The sequence below is a fragment of the Ramularia collo-cygni genome, assembly GCF_900074925.1.
Source record: "Ramularia collo-cygni strain URUG2 genome assembly, contig: RCC_scaffold13, whole genome shotgun sequence".
In the NCBI taxonomy this organism is placed as follows: domain Eukaryota; kingdom Fungi; phylum Ascomycota; class Dothideomycetes; order Mycosphaerellales; family Mycosphaerellaceae; genus Ramularia; species Ramularia collo-cygni.
The window spans coordinates 119,471-134,037 of record NW_019716267.1 but is presented as its reverse complement, the minus strand read 5'-3'; the positions used below and the strand labels follow the sequence as shown (position 1 = coordinate 134,037).

At 50.1% G+C, this 14,567-nt stretch overlaps 5 protein-coding genes; 3 read left to right on the top strand and 2 right to left on the bottom strand.

Moving 5' to 3' along the window:
- Positions 1 to 103: 103 nt before the first annotated feature.
- Positions 104 to 947, top strand: RCC_07990 (uncharacterized protein; the record flags this gene model as incomplete). XM_023773242.1 has 3 exons in its annotated part: positions 104 to 367; positions 422 to 728; positions 787 to 947. The coding sequence occupies 3 exons, from the start codon at positions 104 to 106 to the stop codon at positions 945 to 947; spliced, it is 732 nt and encodes a 243-aa protein (XP_023629010.1).
- Positions 948 to 1,493: 546 nt separating this feature from the next.
- Positions 1,494 to 3,696, top strand: RCC_07989 (uncharacterized protein; the record flags this gene model as incomplete). XM_023773241.1 has 4 exons in its annotated part: positions 1,494 to 1,756; positions 1,905 to 2,034; positions 2,339 to 3,067; positions 3,121 to 3,696. The coding sequence occupies 4 exons, from the start codon at positions 1,494 to 1,496 to the stop codon at positions 3,694 to 3,696; spliced, it is 1,698 nt and encodes a 565-aa protein (XP_023629009.1).
- Positions 3,697 to 4,361: 665 nt separating this feature from the next.
- Positions 4,362 to 5,393, bottom strand: RCC_07988 (uncharacterized protein; the record flags this gene model as incomplete). Its single annotated transcript, XM_023773240.1, has 1 exon — positions 4,362 to 5,393. The coding sequence occupies one exon, from the start codon at positions 5,391 to 5,393 to the stop codon at positions 4,362 to 4,364; it is 1,032 nt and encodes a 343-aa protein (XP_023629008.1).
- A 952-nt stretch (positions 5,394 to 6,345) lies between these two features.
- RCC_07987 (uncharacterized protein) lies at positions 6,346 to 7,731 on the top strand (the record flags this gene model as incomplete). XM_023773239.1 has 2 exons in its annotated part: positions 6,346 to 6,724; positions 6,794 to 7,731. 2 exons carry the CDS (start codon positions 6,346 to 6,348, stop codon positions 7,729 to 7,731), a joined length of 1,317 nt encoding a protein of 438 aa, XP_023629007.1.
- Positions 7,732 to 12,904: 5,173 nt separating this feature from the next.
- Positions 12,905 to 13,426, bottom strand: RCC_07986 (uncharacterized protein; the record flags this gene model as incomplete). XM_023773238.1 has 2 exons in its annotated part: positions 12,905 to 12,962; positions 13,014 to 13,426. The coding sequence occupies 2 exons, from the start codon at positions 13,424 to 13,426 to the stop codon at positions 12,905 to 12,907; spliced, it is 471 nt and encodes a 156-aa protein (XP_023629006.1).
- Between the last annotated feature and the right edge of the window lie 1,141 nt (positions 13,427 to 14,567).

Below are 14,567 nucleotides of genomic sequence, written 5' to 3'. Positions count from 1 at the left end.
CGTGAAAGGGTCCAGCGCGTCACCGGGCCATTCTGCACGAGGCCATCTCTGCAGCTCCAATGCACAACACACGCATTCTGACATAGATATTACATCAATCATCATGTTCACCTCCGTTCGTCTTTGCAGAGCTGTTCCCTCCACTTTCAAGTCTGCACAATTCACATMCAGACGTACCTTTACAGCCAGCACTTTCGTCAGAATGCCCGAAGCACTCAAGCAGAGCGAGGTCTCCTCGCAGACCGACCCATCAGTCGCAAAGCAGTTTGACAACGAGACCTCGACCGAGGACAAGTTCAAGGATTTCTACACGCTGGCCGATGGCATGAAGATTAGCATGATGTCGACTTACCGGAATGGACTTGGCGTGCGTACTGTCCGTAAATGTTGACATATCTTGACGAACTAACACACCATTCAGCCAGTATCTCGCTCAATGGCCGTCTCGAAGCGTAGTGGACCAGATTTCCTCTACCTGGCCAACAAGCACAGCAACAAGATGACCGACCTGTCCCAGAACAAGGAGGTCAACATCACCTTCCACGACTCCAGCAAGCAAGATTGGATCTCTGTTACTGGGGAAGCAGTGACGACCAGCAGTGACGACCCGCGCATCAAGCAGATCTATTCCAAGATTGTGAGTGCGTGGTTTGGAGACTTGGGCGATGGTGTGCACACTGGTGGACCCGAAGACCCTCGCATGTCTCTGATTGAGATCAAGGCAAAGTGTAAGAACTTTCTCATTGATTGTACGGAGTTCTTCATCTCGCTGACAAGACGCTACAGACATATCCTACTACAAGTCGACTACCGGCAAGCTCAGCTCGATGATGGAGATTGGTGGTGCGGTCATGACGGGCAAAGTTGCTCAAACTGGAGACCTGAGGGAGATGCACGAGGCTGAGATCAAGGAAGCTCGTGAGAGGGATAGCAAGTTGAGCTCCTAAACTATATGAAATGTAACGATGATACTTGTTTTGGTTGTACCAGCCAATAGTGGTGGTGGCTTTTGTTGGCAACACTAGCGTGCTGGTAATGTTGACGACGCCACTGTTAGGCAGCGTTGATAACCTCTCTTAACGCCAAGAGTCATAACGCTAGTCGTTATCGGCTGATATCGATTTGCTCAGCATCATCGTTTGGCGCGTGACGTAGCTATTCGATTGGTCAGGAGGCTCGGAATGTCTCGGACCGGTATCTGCAAAGTTAGCGATATTGCAATGTCGATGCCACGATATATCCCTTGTTAACAGCACCCACACCAGCCAAATTGACATGAGGACACGCACCCCGGCCACCACTTTATTAGTCAGAGTCAGCAGAAGCCGCTCAAATCCGGGTTCTTTTCCTCCTCGCCGCCGTTATTCCTCCTTCATTATCGACCTGTATTCACCCGCCGAGAGTTGGAATCCTCTCTTTCACGCCCACATTCGGTCGCGATTTCCCTCGCGTTCATTCCACTCCGCTTTACGACACGATAACAGCTCCACATCATGCCGCGTCCCCCAGACAATTATACCCACGCGCAGTTTGAGCCCGTCGACTCGGAGCATGCGGGCGAGACGGTGCAATGCCTTCACTGCCGCAACTGGACCGGTTCCGTCAAGACGCTCAACCGCAAAAAAGCCCATCTCCTGAACTGCACTCAATACGCGCAATGGCGCGCTCAAGGGAACGGCCAGGATCTGGCTCCCCCGAACAAGTACAGCAGGCGCGAGTCAGGCATGATGGGCTGGGACGACCGAGGAGACGCCGGGTAAGTAATTCCAGTTAAGAAAATCCCCCGTCTTTCACAAGGTTCCCACTTGCCTACTTTGGCATGGCTTTACCGTTCCCTTCCCTCAAAACAACCATCGATATCCCTTCGATACATATGTCGACATGTCGCTAATCAAGGGAACCAGAGATGGCTACAATTCTTCACCCTACGCTCCCCAACCTCCTCAACATCATACGCCGTTGGTAGCTCGTGGGAGGAATCTTGATCTCAGTAAGTATTTCGATGAGTTTTGGGACGATTCGGCGGCACAAAAGGTGAGATACTTTTTTATTCGTCAATGTACTCCAATACTTGTAAAGAGCTTCTCCTCGCAGTCTTGCAAAGCAAGCAGCAAACGCCCTCCACGAGGAGGTGCAGGCTGTGGACGGTCTCCTCGAGAAGAAGCCTAGCAATTCTGGCTCGTTCTGCATTCAATGCTTCATTGATTATTGCGGAAAGGAGAGTGATTTTATAAAGACTCTTGTAGGGGAGGGGGCATAGAACCTCGTCTCATCATCACACTGCGAACAATGCTCTACGGATTAGTACCATGTAGAGCTAGAAGCTGACCGCCAACAGTGCATGCGGGTACGTTGCCTCTCATGCGGTTTTGTTCGAGCAAAGAATACCACACGCCAAGTTGAGCACCTGGGAACCTGCGAGCTGTTCAAAAACTCCCCGGAAGGGGCCGCTGCTGTGGCCAATGGCGAACTCGAGATGGCCCCCAGCGGCAATCGCAACTACACCGGCGGCACCGACATCTGGCGCGGCGGTGCACCCAACCCCAACCTTCTCGTCGGCTCCACGCAACCAAACATGACCCCCATCCGTCCAATGGCCACCAACAGCCGCCTGCCGCCGGCGAGACCAGCTCCATCCCTTGTGGCTCATCTCCTCAACAAGCATTCGGACAAAGCCACCAAGGCTACACAGCAACCATTCTTGTCGCATGCGGGCTACGGCACTCTATCAGGATCTGCTCTGAAGTCGTGGCTCGTCCAGAACACCCACATCTCCCGCGCGCTCATGTCTGCTATTGGCGGCTTGATTTCGAAACTCCGCCTGCCAGATGTCGCCAACATCAGAGCCGACACGTCTTTCCGCGCTCTCGATCTGTTGATCTCCACCATCACCAACATTCGAAAAGAGATTGACTTTATCGAGAACACGAAGCATAAGTACAGCTTCGTCACAGAGTCGGAACCTCCGTCGACAATGACCAAAGCATACATGGATCTCCTAGCCAGCGTATCATCGCCCCAAGCAGATCTGTTGGAAGGCATGGTCGCACTGTGGGCAACCGAGCACGTACGTTGTTGAAAGAAGAAGCATTGATTGCACCCTCACTGACACCTTTTCAGGCGTACTACGCGTCGTGGAAGTATGCGAGCACCCTCACCAAAGCCTTTCCACCAGCTGCAAACTACTCCGTTCCATCCTACCTGACGGCATCAATGGATCCGATGGGCTCCGGGATTGGCTCTACTCGGCCAGGCGCTCCCGACCAGCGTTACATCACTTCCCTCCACGAATGCATGATTCCCAATTGGACATCCCGCGACTTTAGCAAATTCGTGGATGCATGCCGATCTATCGTGGACGAGATTGCCAGCAAAGAAAGCATCGGCGACGGCAAGGCCCAGCTACTGCGCTKCGAAACCGTTCATCAACAGATCCTCTATCTGTGGGAGCGCATCTGGCCACATGTTGATGGCATGGGCGAGAAGCTCGGTCTCGAGGATGATGCTTCTTCGCACAGCCCTGTCCAACAACGAGAGAGCAGCGCCGTCGCGGGTCCTAGCAATACGAATGGTACTGGTCCTGGAAATGACAAGAGAGACGCGATTGAGATTCAAGACGACGGAGACGACGATGTGGACTCACCATATGGAGGCACTGGACTTGGTGCCGTTGCGGCTGCAAACCAATCCGCTTAGAGCTCGGAGCCGGTATGGTCAGTCAATGAGCAACCAGCCTGGTCCAGTGATCATCAGGGAGTGACTTCGTGGTCACCTTACATGAACTAGTGCTTCTTAAGCTGGTGGGTCGGTGTTAAAGACAGCTGCATGCATGGATGACCACCAAGTCGTTATCAGGCGTGGAAGACTGAGATTTCGAGAGCCTTTCTTTTCCAATCGTTTTCAAGCAGTTTATACCCCAACTCGTAAACGAGTGCTATTCGCAAGCAAAGTCATGATGAAAAAAGCAAGATGACTCTCCAGCTTTCAAAACTTATCCCCTACCGTGTAGTTTCCGTTGTGATATCCTTGATCCCTACCTGTCGATGCGCCGTGAAGTTCAGTGCTAACCACCATCCCAGCAGAGCTGTCGATATGAGAGATTATCAACAAGAGCAGGCGTCCTGAACTGCTCCCTCAATTGGATTGGCGGGCTACTCTACTAGTGGTCAAGACTCTAGCAGGCCTAGATTCGTCGAGCCTGCAGAGAGAGAGAGAGCGAGGTCTAAGGACATTGTGGGGGGAATGGATGAGGATGTCTTGTCTTGTCGCGATGAACAAACAATCCTCATATCGACAGCTCTGCATGATGAGCCCAGTGCCTCTTCCCTGCCTGCAGCGCTGCCTTCCCGCCATGCAATCAATCAATAACCCTTTGGTTTGAAAATAAACGCTTCCGGATCAAGGGTACTCTCTCCACTGCTTGACGTCCAGCTCGAATCGGTACTACTCTTCGTCCTATGTCCTTGCTTCTTCTCCTCAACTGGCTGATGCGAAGAATTTTGCACCGGGAAAGTCGGCAACCCTCTCAATCCCTCTATCAACATGAGCTCTTCGGGTTTGCTGGTGCTGGCGGAAGAAGCGAACTTCGCAAGCGGAATCTCATTGTCATTTCTCAAACTCTGCTTGTTGTAGCTCTTTTCCTCAGGCAGGGTAGTAGTGTTAGTAGTAGTAGTAGTGAGGAGGGGGACTTTTCCGCGAATTTGTTGCACTGGAGGAGTAGTGATCCAATTATTATAATAAAAACCTCTCTGTTGGATCTGCAATCTCTCGGCTTCTTTCCTAGCTTGAAGCAATTTCTTCTCCGCTTCCACTTTTTGTGATGTTTCGATTTTTTGGATGAGGTTGGAAAGTTGAGCTGCTTGGGCGATTTTTCCTTCTTCTTCTGCGGTTTCTGCTTGTGTGGTGGTGGTTGTTTGCTCTGTGGGGCGGAAGGGGAAGTAGAGGTCGTCGTCTTCGAAGGAGCGTGCTGCTTCGAAGGTTCTGCGGAGGGTTTTTGTGGGGGTTTGTTGGGGTTTGATTTTGTTGGGTGAGCGAGGGGGGAGATTTGCATGGAGGGGTGAGAGGTTGTGGGCTTCCTGGTCTTGAAGGCTGTTGTTTGGCGTGTGATTTTGAAGATCTTGTTGATGTGATCTGCAGTGCTGGGTGTCTTGTTGGACGATGGACTGCTGCTGGGAAGGCGTGCTGAATTTGGAGGTGTGAGAGATTCTGCTGGTGCTACGGGTTGGAGTTGTGGGTTGGTGGTCGCCGCTGCTGCTGCTGCGAGATGAACCTGTAGGTGGATTGAATGGCTGGTCGCGCGCAGGATGTGCCGGTGTTGGATAGGAGGGAAGATCCCAGCCCGAGGGAGGTGCGTTGGAGGGAGGACCCCAGATGTTGTTTTGCATTCCGTTCATGGTTGCGAGGTCAACTTGCGATGTTTGAGGTGCTGGCGTGTTGGATGAGGAAGCTGTTTGGGTGTTTTTCGAGAGGTTTTGTTGTTGTGGCGAGTCGAGTTGAGGTTGGCAGGCTGGAAGCAAGTGAATCTCCCGCGTTTGGTCGGGAAACTTCCTTTCGATCCGTCATGAGGTCCGGTGTCTTCATTCACTCTAATGGGTTCTTCTGCGGTGGATCACTGGATTTTCCGCCGGAAGATAGATGCATGTTGTTGCAGCCGGTCAGCTGTAAATGGACAGACATATTCTACCGCTGTTGGCAAGACTTGTCCTCGCGCGCTTTCTGTTTGCTGCATACGCTCGCCTCCAACCTCAACTTCCACCTCCAATCCCACTTCATCTCGTCAACATACCGCGTACTTCACTGTACCTTTCCTCATTACATACCTCTCTGTAAGTTGCGTATCAACAGCTCACAAGCCGTGCACCGTATTGCATGCCGGACAGCATGGCCGAGAAGAATATGCCAATCGAGAAGCCTGGTGTCGATAAGAAGCGTGGCCGTGGCTGCATCCAGGTGAATGTGTTGCATGCTGCGATCGATATGCATRCTTGGAATACTACTCAGGCCCTTCACCTCGCCATGGGATCCGTACTTTCCGCCCGAAGTGGTCTTACCATATGCCTCCTTCTCGTTTGGACGGGTCCATTCACTGCCAGTGCATTCTCGACTTCATTTGAAAGCCTCCAAGTTTTTCATTCACCTTCTTGAAGTACAAAGACTATTATAATCGTCAGAGAAGCGATGCGAACCTTCCTCTTCACTCGCAAATGCCTCTGAGCGGTTGCTGCAGTATTGAAACCTTCCTGTTGACACAATCACTTCTTCCCCTTCCACCAACACTTCTCCTTCTTGCACTGCACTGCACTGCACTGACATTACACGCAAGAACTTCCCTCTTCCCTGCGCAACATGTCATCCGCAGCAAAGTCAGTTCCCACGTCTCCCATTCCTGCTACGCCACCGGAGCAAGTTCCTGAGCAAATTCCAAAGTGTGCTGCCCTTCCGGACGACATCATCATTCGCCAGCACAGGCATGGCAAGTCGGCGACCCTGACAAAAGAGCCTGTCAAAGAGCGCATGAAGCACATCCACCGAGACATCAAGTTGCTTGCCGACGGCCTTCCGAACGGGATCTATGTCCGCTATGCCGAGACGCGGCCTGATTTCATGAAGATACTCATCGCAGGCAGTAGCGGTACACCATACGCAGGCGGCCTCTTCGAGTTCGATCTGTTTTGTCCCGCAAATTATCCACAAGTTCCACCAGAAGTGACATTTCGTACGACAGGTAAGTGCAGTCCACGCCTGGAACAATGCTTGCCACATCGCTAATGAATGCTGGTACTAAGTAACGCAGGTTCCGGTTACTTCCAGTTCAATCCCAACCTGTACATCAATGGTAAAGTCTGCCTTTCCGTCCTTGGTACCTGGGATTACTCTTCTTGGGTACCAAACCAAGGAACAGTTCTCGACATTCTGATCATCCTGCAAGCCTGCGTTCTTGTCGACGAACCGTTCACAAACGAACCAGGCAGAGAGGCTTTCAAGGGGAGTTCTAGAAGTCTCCATTACAATCGAGCACTCTATGGGAAGACTGTACAGTTGGCCATGCTGGGTTGGTTGGAGCAGAATGGCAGTCTGTGGGACGATATCATCAAGCAACACTTCACCGTCAATGAAGAGGTGATCCCCGAGACTGTCAAGGAGTGGATTGAGGATTACAGCCAATCCGGGGGCGTCGGTGGAAGGAAGAGGAACCTTTCCAAGCTCGACTCTCATCCCTCAAATGCCCCCGGAAAGAAGACTCAATCTGCGATCGGAGATGCACTCTCAAACTACACTTCTGCATCTGCTGGAAGCAAACTTCAAAAGCTCCCAGGTGGCATTCAAAAAGCTCCCTTCGCTTTGAGCCACTCCTCCTCCGACGGTAACTTCGACTTTGCCTATCCACCACACGGCGGCAAAGACCTTTCCGCCCAACTTATCACCGGCAAGCCAAGTCTAGCATCGAGAGCAGCCAAAACGCCTCTTCCTTTCGTTAAAAAGCAGAGGACCCCGACGCGTGCGATACGTGACCCGTATGTTAAGGACCCCATCGACTTCGCAGATCCAGCAGAGGATGATGAGGATGATGAGGATGACGAGGATGAAGAGGATGACGAGGATGAAGAGGATGCTGGATTTGATGAACCTTTGCAGGAGTCTGTAGAGGAGGGCGAGAGCAAGGTTGTGGGTGAGAATTTGAGGAAGTTGGTCAAGGAGTTGAGGAATGCTGTTGTCGCTTTGAGCGGCTGATGAGCGTTGTTCTCGATGGTAGTTGTATGGGACTACGCATGATGTCTTTAGGCGTTTCTTGGCATGAGTTAGGGCAAGCATGATGTTATGGCGCTTGGGTAGTTTAGATTCATGGACTCTGACTAACAGACGGAGATACTATGAAGGCTTTGAATCTCGTGTGATTTTGCTAATGGAGCAATAGAGGAACCCCGTATTCAATGTATCATGTCTCCTGACACCCTCCGCTCTTGCTGACGAAGAGCACGGCACGTTCCCCGAATACTTTTCCGAAAGTCTTCATAACAGCCTTGAATTTCCTCCTCGGTCAAGACTTGCCTGAACTTTTATGCTCCGCTCGAATCCAAGGGAAATTTTCTCCCAGCAAATCCCCGACTTACCGCTTCGATATGAGAGCAAAGCTGTATATCCAAGGCACTTCCATGTTGTGATGAACGTCCAAAGGCTTATTCCTACAGGAATCATCCACCTCGGAATGATGAGGCCAGGAAAAAGACGCGCAGGTATATTGCTGAAGAAGAAAAAAGCATGTACACACTCGTGCAGGAGTAGTGTTCCTAGTACCCATTTTAGACGTCCCGAAAATGTATTATTATTCTTGCCGACGGAATTATTGTTATGTTCAAACCAATAATCTTTCGATCCCAGTTCGATAATGGACGAATTTATCCGAAGATGGAGGACGGGCTTGTCCTAATAATGCAAGTGACCTTGTTTCCATGTATAAGTAACCCGAGTGAGTTTTTCCCATGAAGAAGATGTCGCTGAATAGGGGGATAAGAGATTGTATGTATTCCTTTGAGGGGATTCCTGGAGGTTCTGGACTGCTGTTATTATTACATGCTGTGTGTCATTGGGATAGTGCGTGTCGTAGAGATTGTAGTGCTTGGGATTGGGTTTTTTGAGAGTTTCAAGGCTTTGCCGGAGAATGTTGTGATTGTTGCTGAGGTGAGGTCTGTTGGGTGATGTTTGAGGGGGGTGAGGTCGCAGTAGATGGTGTTTCTTAGGGCTTGGATGGAGATTTGAGGGTGGGTGGATTTTGGGGTTGGCATTTTTGTGGGATGTGGTGTTGAGGGATTGGAGGGTATTGTTGAGTGATGTGTCGTGGGGGAATGCTTTGTTTTTTGAAGATTGGGTTTCTGTGAAGTTAGCTGGGTGGAGGGCATGGATGCTTTTAATCCCATTACAGTGCTGTGTTCAAAGAAAGTCYCAGAAGTGTCTGACTCTTGCGTGATGACTTGCCTCGATCTCAGAGGTCTTAGCCCTCTCGAGTTGCTGAGTCCATGTGTTGCTATAAATAGCTGAACACGCTGTGCTAGGTCTATAACAAGACATCCTGCATAAGACTGGTCGTTGATGTTCCGGTACTGCCGTTAGTGAGAGACACTTCGCAGGATTCAAGACAGTGTAAGAACTAAGAGAGCAGAAGGGAGAGGCTTGTATTCCAAAGCGCACAAGACTCAAGATCTCATGTTACTAATGTAGGTGCTAAAATTACTGCGCAGAGAACCATCGGCCAGTAAGTGTGGCAGACGAGCAGCATTATCGGCCCCTGAACCATGAAGAAAACAAGGAGAATAAGCTCGCTATCCCAATCGAAAATATCGTCAAAGCGGATCGGGTAATGTGATGCTCGAATCGTGGTTAGGCAGGAAATCTCTACGAGACTTGTGTTGGGTCTGGTGCTAAAGGRGGATCTGAGATGAATTTACGCCGCTACTTTTCCCCTTTTCTATCCATCATTCATCAAGTCTGCATATTTATGGCTAAAGATTTGGTGGTGAGGTCTGTTACAGGCTTTTGGGAAGGAGTTTTCAACAAGATGGATACGCAGCTTAAGATCAATCACCGTACGACCGCCTGAAAGGGGCTGATAGGGTAGTCAGGGGGAGCCTTTTTCCCGCATTATGACTTTTTTTTTTACATATTTTCTTGCATGAATTTGAGATCATACACGGCAGAATCACTTCTCAATCTTTCCGCTTTCTTGCTCTCTGCCCCGCATACTCTGATTTATTTGCTAAAGCGTGGTGTCTTCTAGATCCGCGGCGACATAGCGGAACCAGATCTCAAGCCAAGAGATTCCATGAGTGCTTCTGGATATCCCTTAAGATACTTCTTAAGTTCTCCTCGGTTGTTGATTTGACTCTTTCATAGTGTGAAATTGCTCATGACTGCTCAATGGGGTCAACATTGCAGTACAACCATAATACACGCTCCTTTACTTTCCTTCCCCTTTCGCTATTCTCCCTAATCACGCTCGWCGATCACGCCTTCCCCACGGTCTCAAGTCCTCCCATATGACATATCAAGACGTTCCAATCTTGCCAAATGCTCAAAAGTTTGCGAGGACGGAATCCCAAGATCCACCTGAACGGACACATGCCGCCTAGCTTCAACTTCCACGCTCGAGGCGAGGGAAACCCACGAGCTTCCATGACCAGTAAGCCCTGTACGCTGCACATACGAAGCCTTACACTCCTTCTCCTGACATGTATCAATATCAGGCGAGCAAGAGTACGTCGACAGGAAGGCATGTACACATTCGTGCAGAAGAGTGCCAAGGAGGTGCCCTTGTCGCTTTAAAGGGTCAGAGAGGTATGAATCTACATCGGGGGATTTTTGTGCTCATGATTATATCAGACCAGCCTCCAGAGAGGGTTTTGGCGGAGCCGTAGAAGAATCCATCTCTGTGGTCGCTATTTGGATCATACTGATCCGTGCCAGACCACTTGAAATTTACTTTCTTGAGGCTTCCGAGGAAGTAGATCTCACCAATGGGTTCGATGAGAGCGACTATGAATGCTTTGGAGGGAACTCCATCGAGTGATTATTCACATTCTGTAGGCCACTGCTTGAGTAGGTTCCGAAATTTCTGGATTGCGTTGGATTGCTGCCGCGTCAGTGGGCTTGTTGTGAATGAGTTGATGGTGAAAGAAGCTAGATATATCGGGAAGTGTGACTCTAGGATGGTACCGACATGGCAAGAGTTGGGTGGGAATTGAACGAAGATGCGGCCGTACGCTCTTGAAAGATGGAATGCAACAAGTAGTATCTTTCTCATTGCAGAATGGAAGGGAGATATAGAAGATGTGGAATGGAGGAATTTGCAATAGCTTTTATCAATGAAGATTCTAGAGGCCCCTAAGACAAGTGAGACCCAGTCCGACGGCAACAGAAATCTTGAGACTCGAACTTGGTACAAGACATCCAAGCATGTCTTTGGAATGAAATCAATGGAGTGTCGACCTGGCCGGTGATAATGGTGCTATTTCAATCTCAAAGAAGGATTCCTACTAGGAGAGTACTTGTAATGAATCAAAGGCGGGCCGTATGATGATTCCTACTGTGGTTGGTAAGTGTCATCACCAATTTCAGTATTATGACTTGGCGATGAGACTAAGACACGTCGAATCTCAAAGTGAATTTCATGTATATCTTTCGATCTCTCCATTATCAACTACGAGATCAAGCTCAAGTGAGAGCTTCCAAATCATCTGAAAAGCGTCGTGTCTTGGCAAAATCAATTCCCAAAACTCAACCAGCACCAACCAAAGCTTTATATCGGTCTCCCCATTTGTACCCAGCTCTCGCATGCAACAGCTTCCTCTACATGCAGATCCACATGTATGCCAATATGCTCACGAGCTACAATCTAACCAAATGTTGATAAACTCCTCCAAGCACTTCCATGCCCAGTGACTCCGGAATGTTGCATATACTCCGCTCTACAACCGTCATCCTTGCAGATATCCTGATGATGAGTACACGAAAACTACCATGCAAACACCCATGGAGCAGAGTACCGAGTATATCTTCAGCCCGCTGCTGTCCTTGAAAAAGACCGCCGCACCAACATGGATCCATGGAAATACTKCTGGACCGATCCAGAAAGTTTGTAGGCCACATCCTAACTACGTTCTAGTGGTGCCAGAGATTCTGGTCCCAATTGAAGGGCACGGGATCGAGCTTTCCCATAAAGAACGGAGATGCTGATGCAGACGATGAGACTGTTCATGAACTCTACAGAGGGGACTCCTAGGCCTGGTAGACTGATTCCTGGTGTAGGTGGTGACCGCACGGGTGCAGGCGGAAGGAAAGGTGACCTTGCTGGAAACGTCGTTGCTGCTGTTTCGCATGCATCATACCGTCCGGCCATGAGAATCTGGAGCTGGTGTAGTGCATTTCTTTGGACCCTGATACCAGTTCGACTTTGAATCTACAGTAGTACATATAGTAGCAGAGGCCAGCTCTGTTGGGTGATGTGCTCGCTCGGTGAGGGTTAACACTAAGGGCAGAGCTATCGATATGAGGATTATTCATTAGGACAAAGCGTCCTTAGTTTAAGTCCATAATGTCCTGAGGCCTTGCTCTCTACAGACTCGATGATTCGAAGCCTGTCAGAGTTTCTGATACTAGCAGAGTGGCCGTTAATTAATGAAGAGAGCAGTTCAGGGTGCTGCTCTTGTTGATGATCTCTCATATCGACAGCTTTGACCAAGGGTTGCACAAGGTCAGATCTCAATTCTTGCTTTGAACACTAATAGGTGCGAAGGCTTGATTTGCGGGTATCTTAGCATCTGGAGAGTAAGTGAAAGATTTGGGGGGATGCCGCTTGCGATATTTTGGTGCACTTCAGATGATATGCTCAAAGTATTGGGCGGTTCTGAGCTGGGAATACTTGGAAGACTTGAACTTGGGTGGATCTTGTGTTGGTTGTAACCATGATTCGTGGTTTGAATCCGTTTGTGAAATGTGAAATGTCACTCACTAGCGAGGAGCGAAATGTCTTACTCGAGTCTGAATGTCTTACTCGAGTCTGAACGAGGCAGTCTCGAACTACTGCATCTCTCTCAAGCGTATCCAATCTGTCCCAAAGATGCGCTCATCAATCACTCGGAGCTGTCGGTGCATTTCGGGGATGGAAGAAGCAGCTTTTCCGCCAGGTGTTGCTCTTGATTATCATGTTGGTCGAAGCCTAGGAAATACCATCGGCCATGGCGAGGAGACAGACCTCAAGGTCGTCTCAGCTTCCTTCRTATGCGTATGCTACGCATTTCCCGACACCACAACTTCCTTCTTCTACATTGCTATGGTCTTTGACCGGCTGCACCCACATCAGGGCATGACTTGGAGTCTGTGCTCCGGATACTGCGAGGAGAGCTGTCCCGGCTCAACGAAGCATACATCCCTTCAAGCTGCCAAAAAAAAAAGGACCAGTTGCCTTGGCACTGTTCAAAGTTAGCAGTACTCATCCGGGCCAGCGGGGACAAGAGACGCACGCATTGATATCTGCTATTCTACGTGCAGCAAGCTGTCTGTACTTCGTCATGATTTCTTCTCGCGATTCACCATGCCAACGTAATGTGGACTTAACGCTGGGAACCTGGCCCGAAACTCTAGCTTCGTGAAGGACGCCTTCTGCGAGACCGAGATCAATGTCCCGGTTGAGAAAGCATTGAGCAGTGAATTCGACATGCGAGCCAAGCTCCGTCCATATGCTTCCATGTCCGGTTAAGCCAAGTCTCTCGATTCCGGTAGCTGGAAAGATGCCGGGAGGACTAGTCGTTGGGTCTCGATGACAGTAGAGGGCAAGGATAGCGTGCAGGCACTCATGGAGAAGGGTGTCGAAGATGTGTCTTCCTGGAGGCAGCTCGACTTGATCGAGAAAAAAATTCGAGTCCATGGAAATCATACAGCGGCCGCTGTCACGATTGTAAACACATCTGCCGATGCATTTTGCGYGTGAGACAAGAGCCGCGTCCCATTCGAATTCCACCCTGTGGAGCGCGCCGAGGAAGAAAAACGTCACTGCATAGGTCGATGAGTCGTTTCATCAGGGTTGCAGGAGGTGGTTCGGCATGACCTGGGAATCCGTATGCTCGATCGAATAGCGGACCTTCTAAGAGCGTTCCGACTTCGTGATGTAGTTCACCCATGGCAGTGCGCTGCTTGAAAGACCATTCGGTGCATGGTCTGGAGAAGGACGCAACGGCGGCGGCAGCCAAACTTCGGGGATCGTGCGCGTGGGGGTGAAGCACGTATTGAGGGCCTGTCGGCGTAGATCGAGTGGTGATGGGCGTATATCCAGGTTGCGCTGGCTTGATGCCAGCCTTGTTCAAAGAGGTTGAGCCAGTAGCCTCGGACATCTTGGCTCAAAATCAGGAGAGTGCTCGAGTGTAGCGTATAGCAAGAGCGTTTGTGGTCCTGGATGACTGGTTCGTGTGCTGTTTAGAAGATTATTTCGCTCTGTCGAAAGTCATCTCAAGTTATAATGCTAGAGTCGTCAGAGTGACTCTGATTCGAACGAAGTGACTTGATATAAAGGATGCACGGACGGAAAGGAGGCCTAGAAGTTACACTCCGGGGATTATTCACTAAGCTCGTCATCCCACATCTCAGCTCGAGCCCGAGTGTACAATCTGAAGCTCAAGAGACTCTCTCAGCTAGAAGTGTCTAGCTCACATCAAGGCATGGTCCTCTTAGCCATTGGCCCGAGGAAGCTGACGTCTATAAGAAATTCCATGTTCGGCCACAGCCGGCCTCCACTGTCCCTGGAGATTGGAATGATCGCCGCGTTTATGAGGAGCTGAAATGGTTTACAAGATAGAACTGATCGTGAGCATCGATCGATCGAATAGAGAAGATATCTCCGCGCGCGCCTTGTAGAGGGCTTGGGGCTGCTTGCCGGACCACTCGTCGACTTCTCTCGAGGAGGTGGCGACAGTGTAGGTGGCTAGAATGGCGCTGCGTGTCTGTGGTGCAGATTTGCTATCAAGGCATGCAGTAGGTCTCATCGGCAGGTGTTGTGGGTATGAGACTGGACTTCGCAGAAT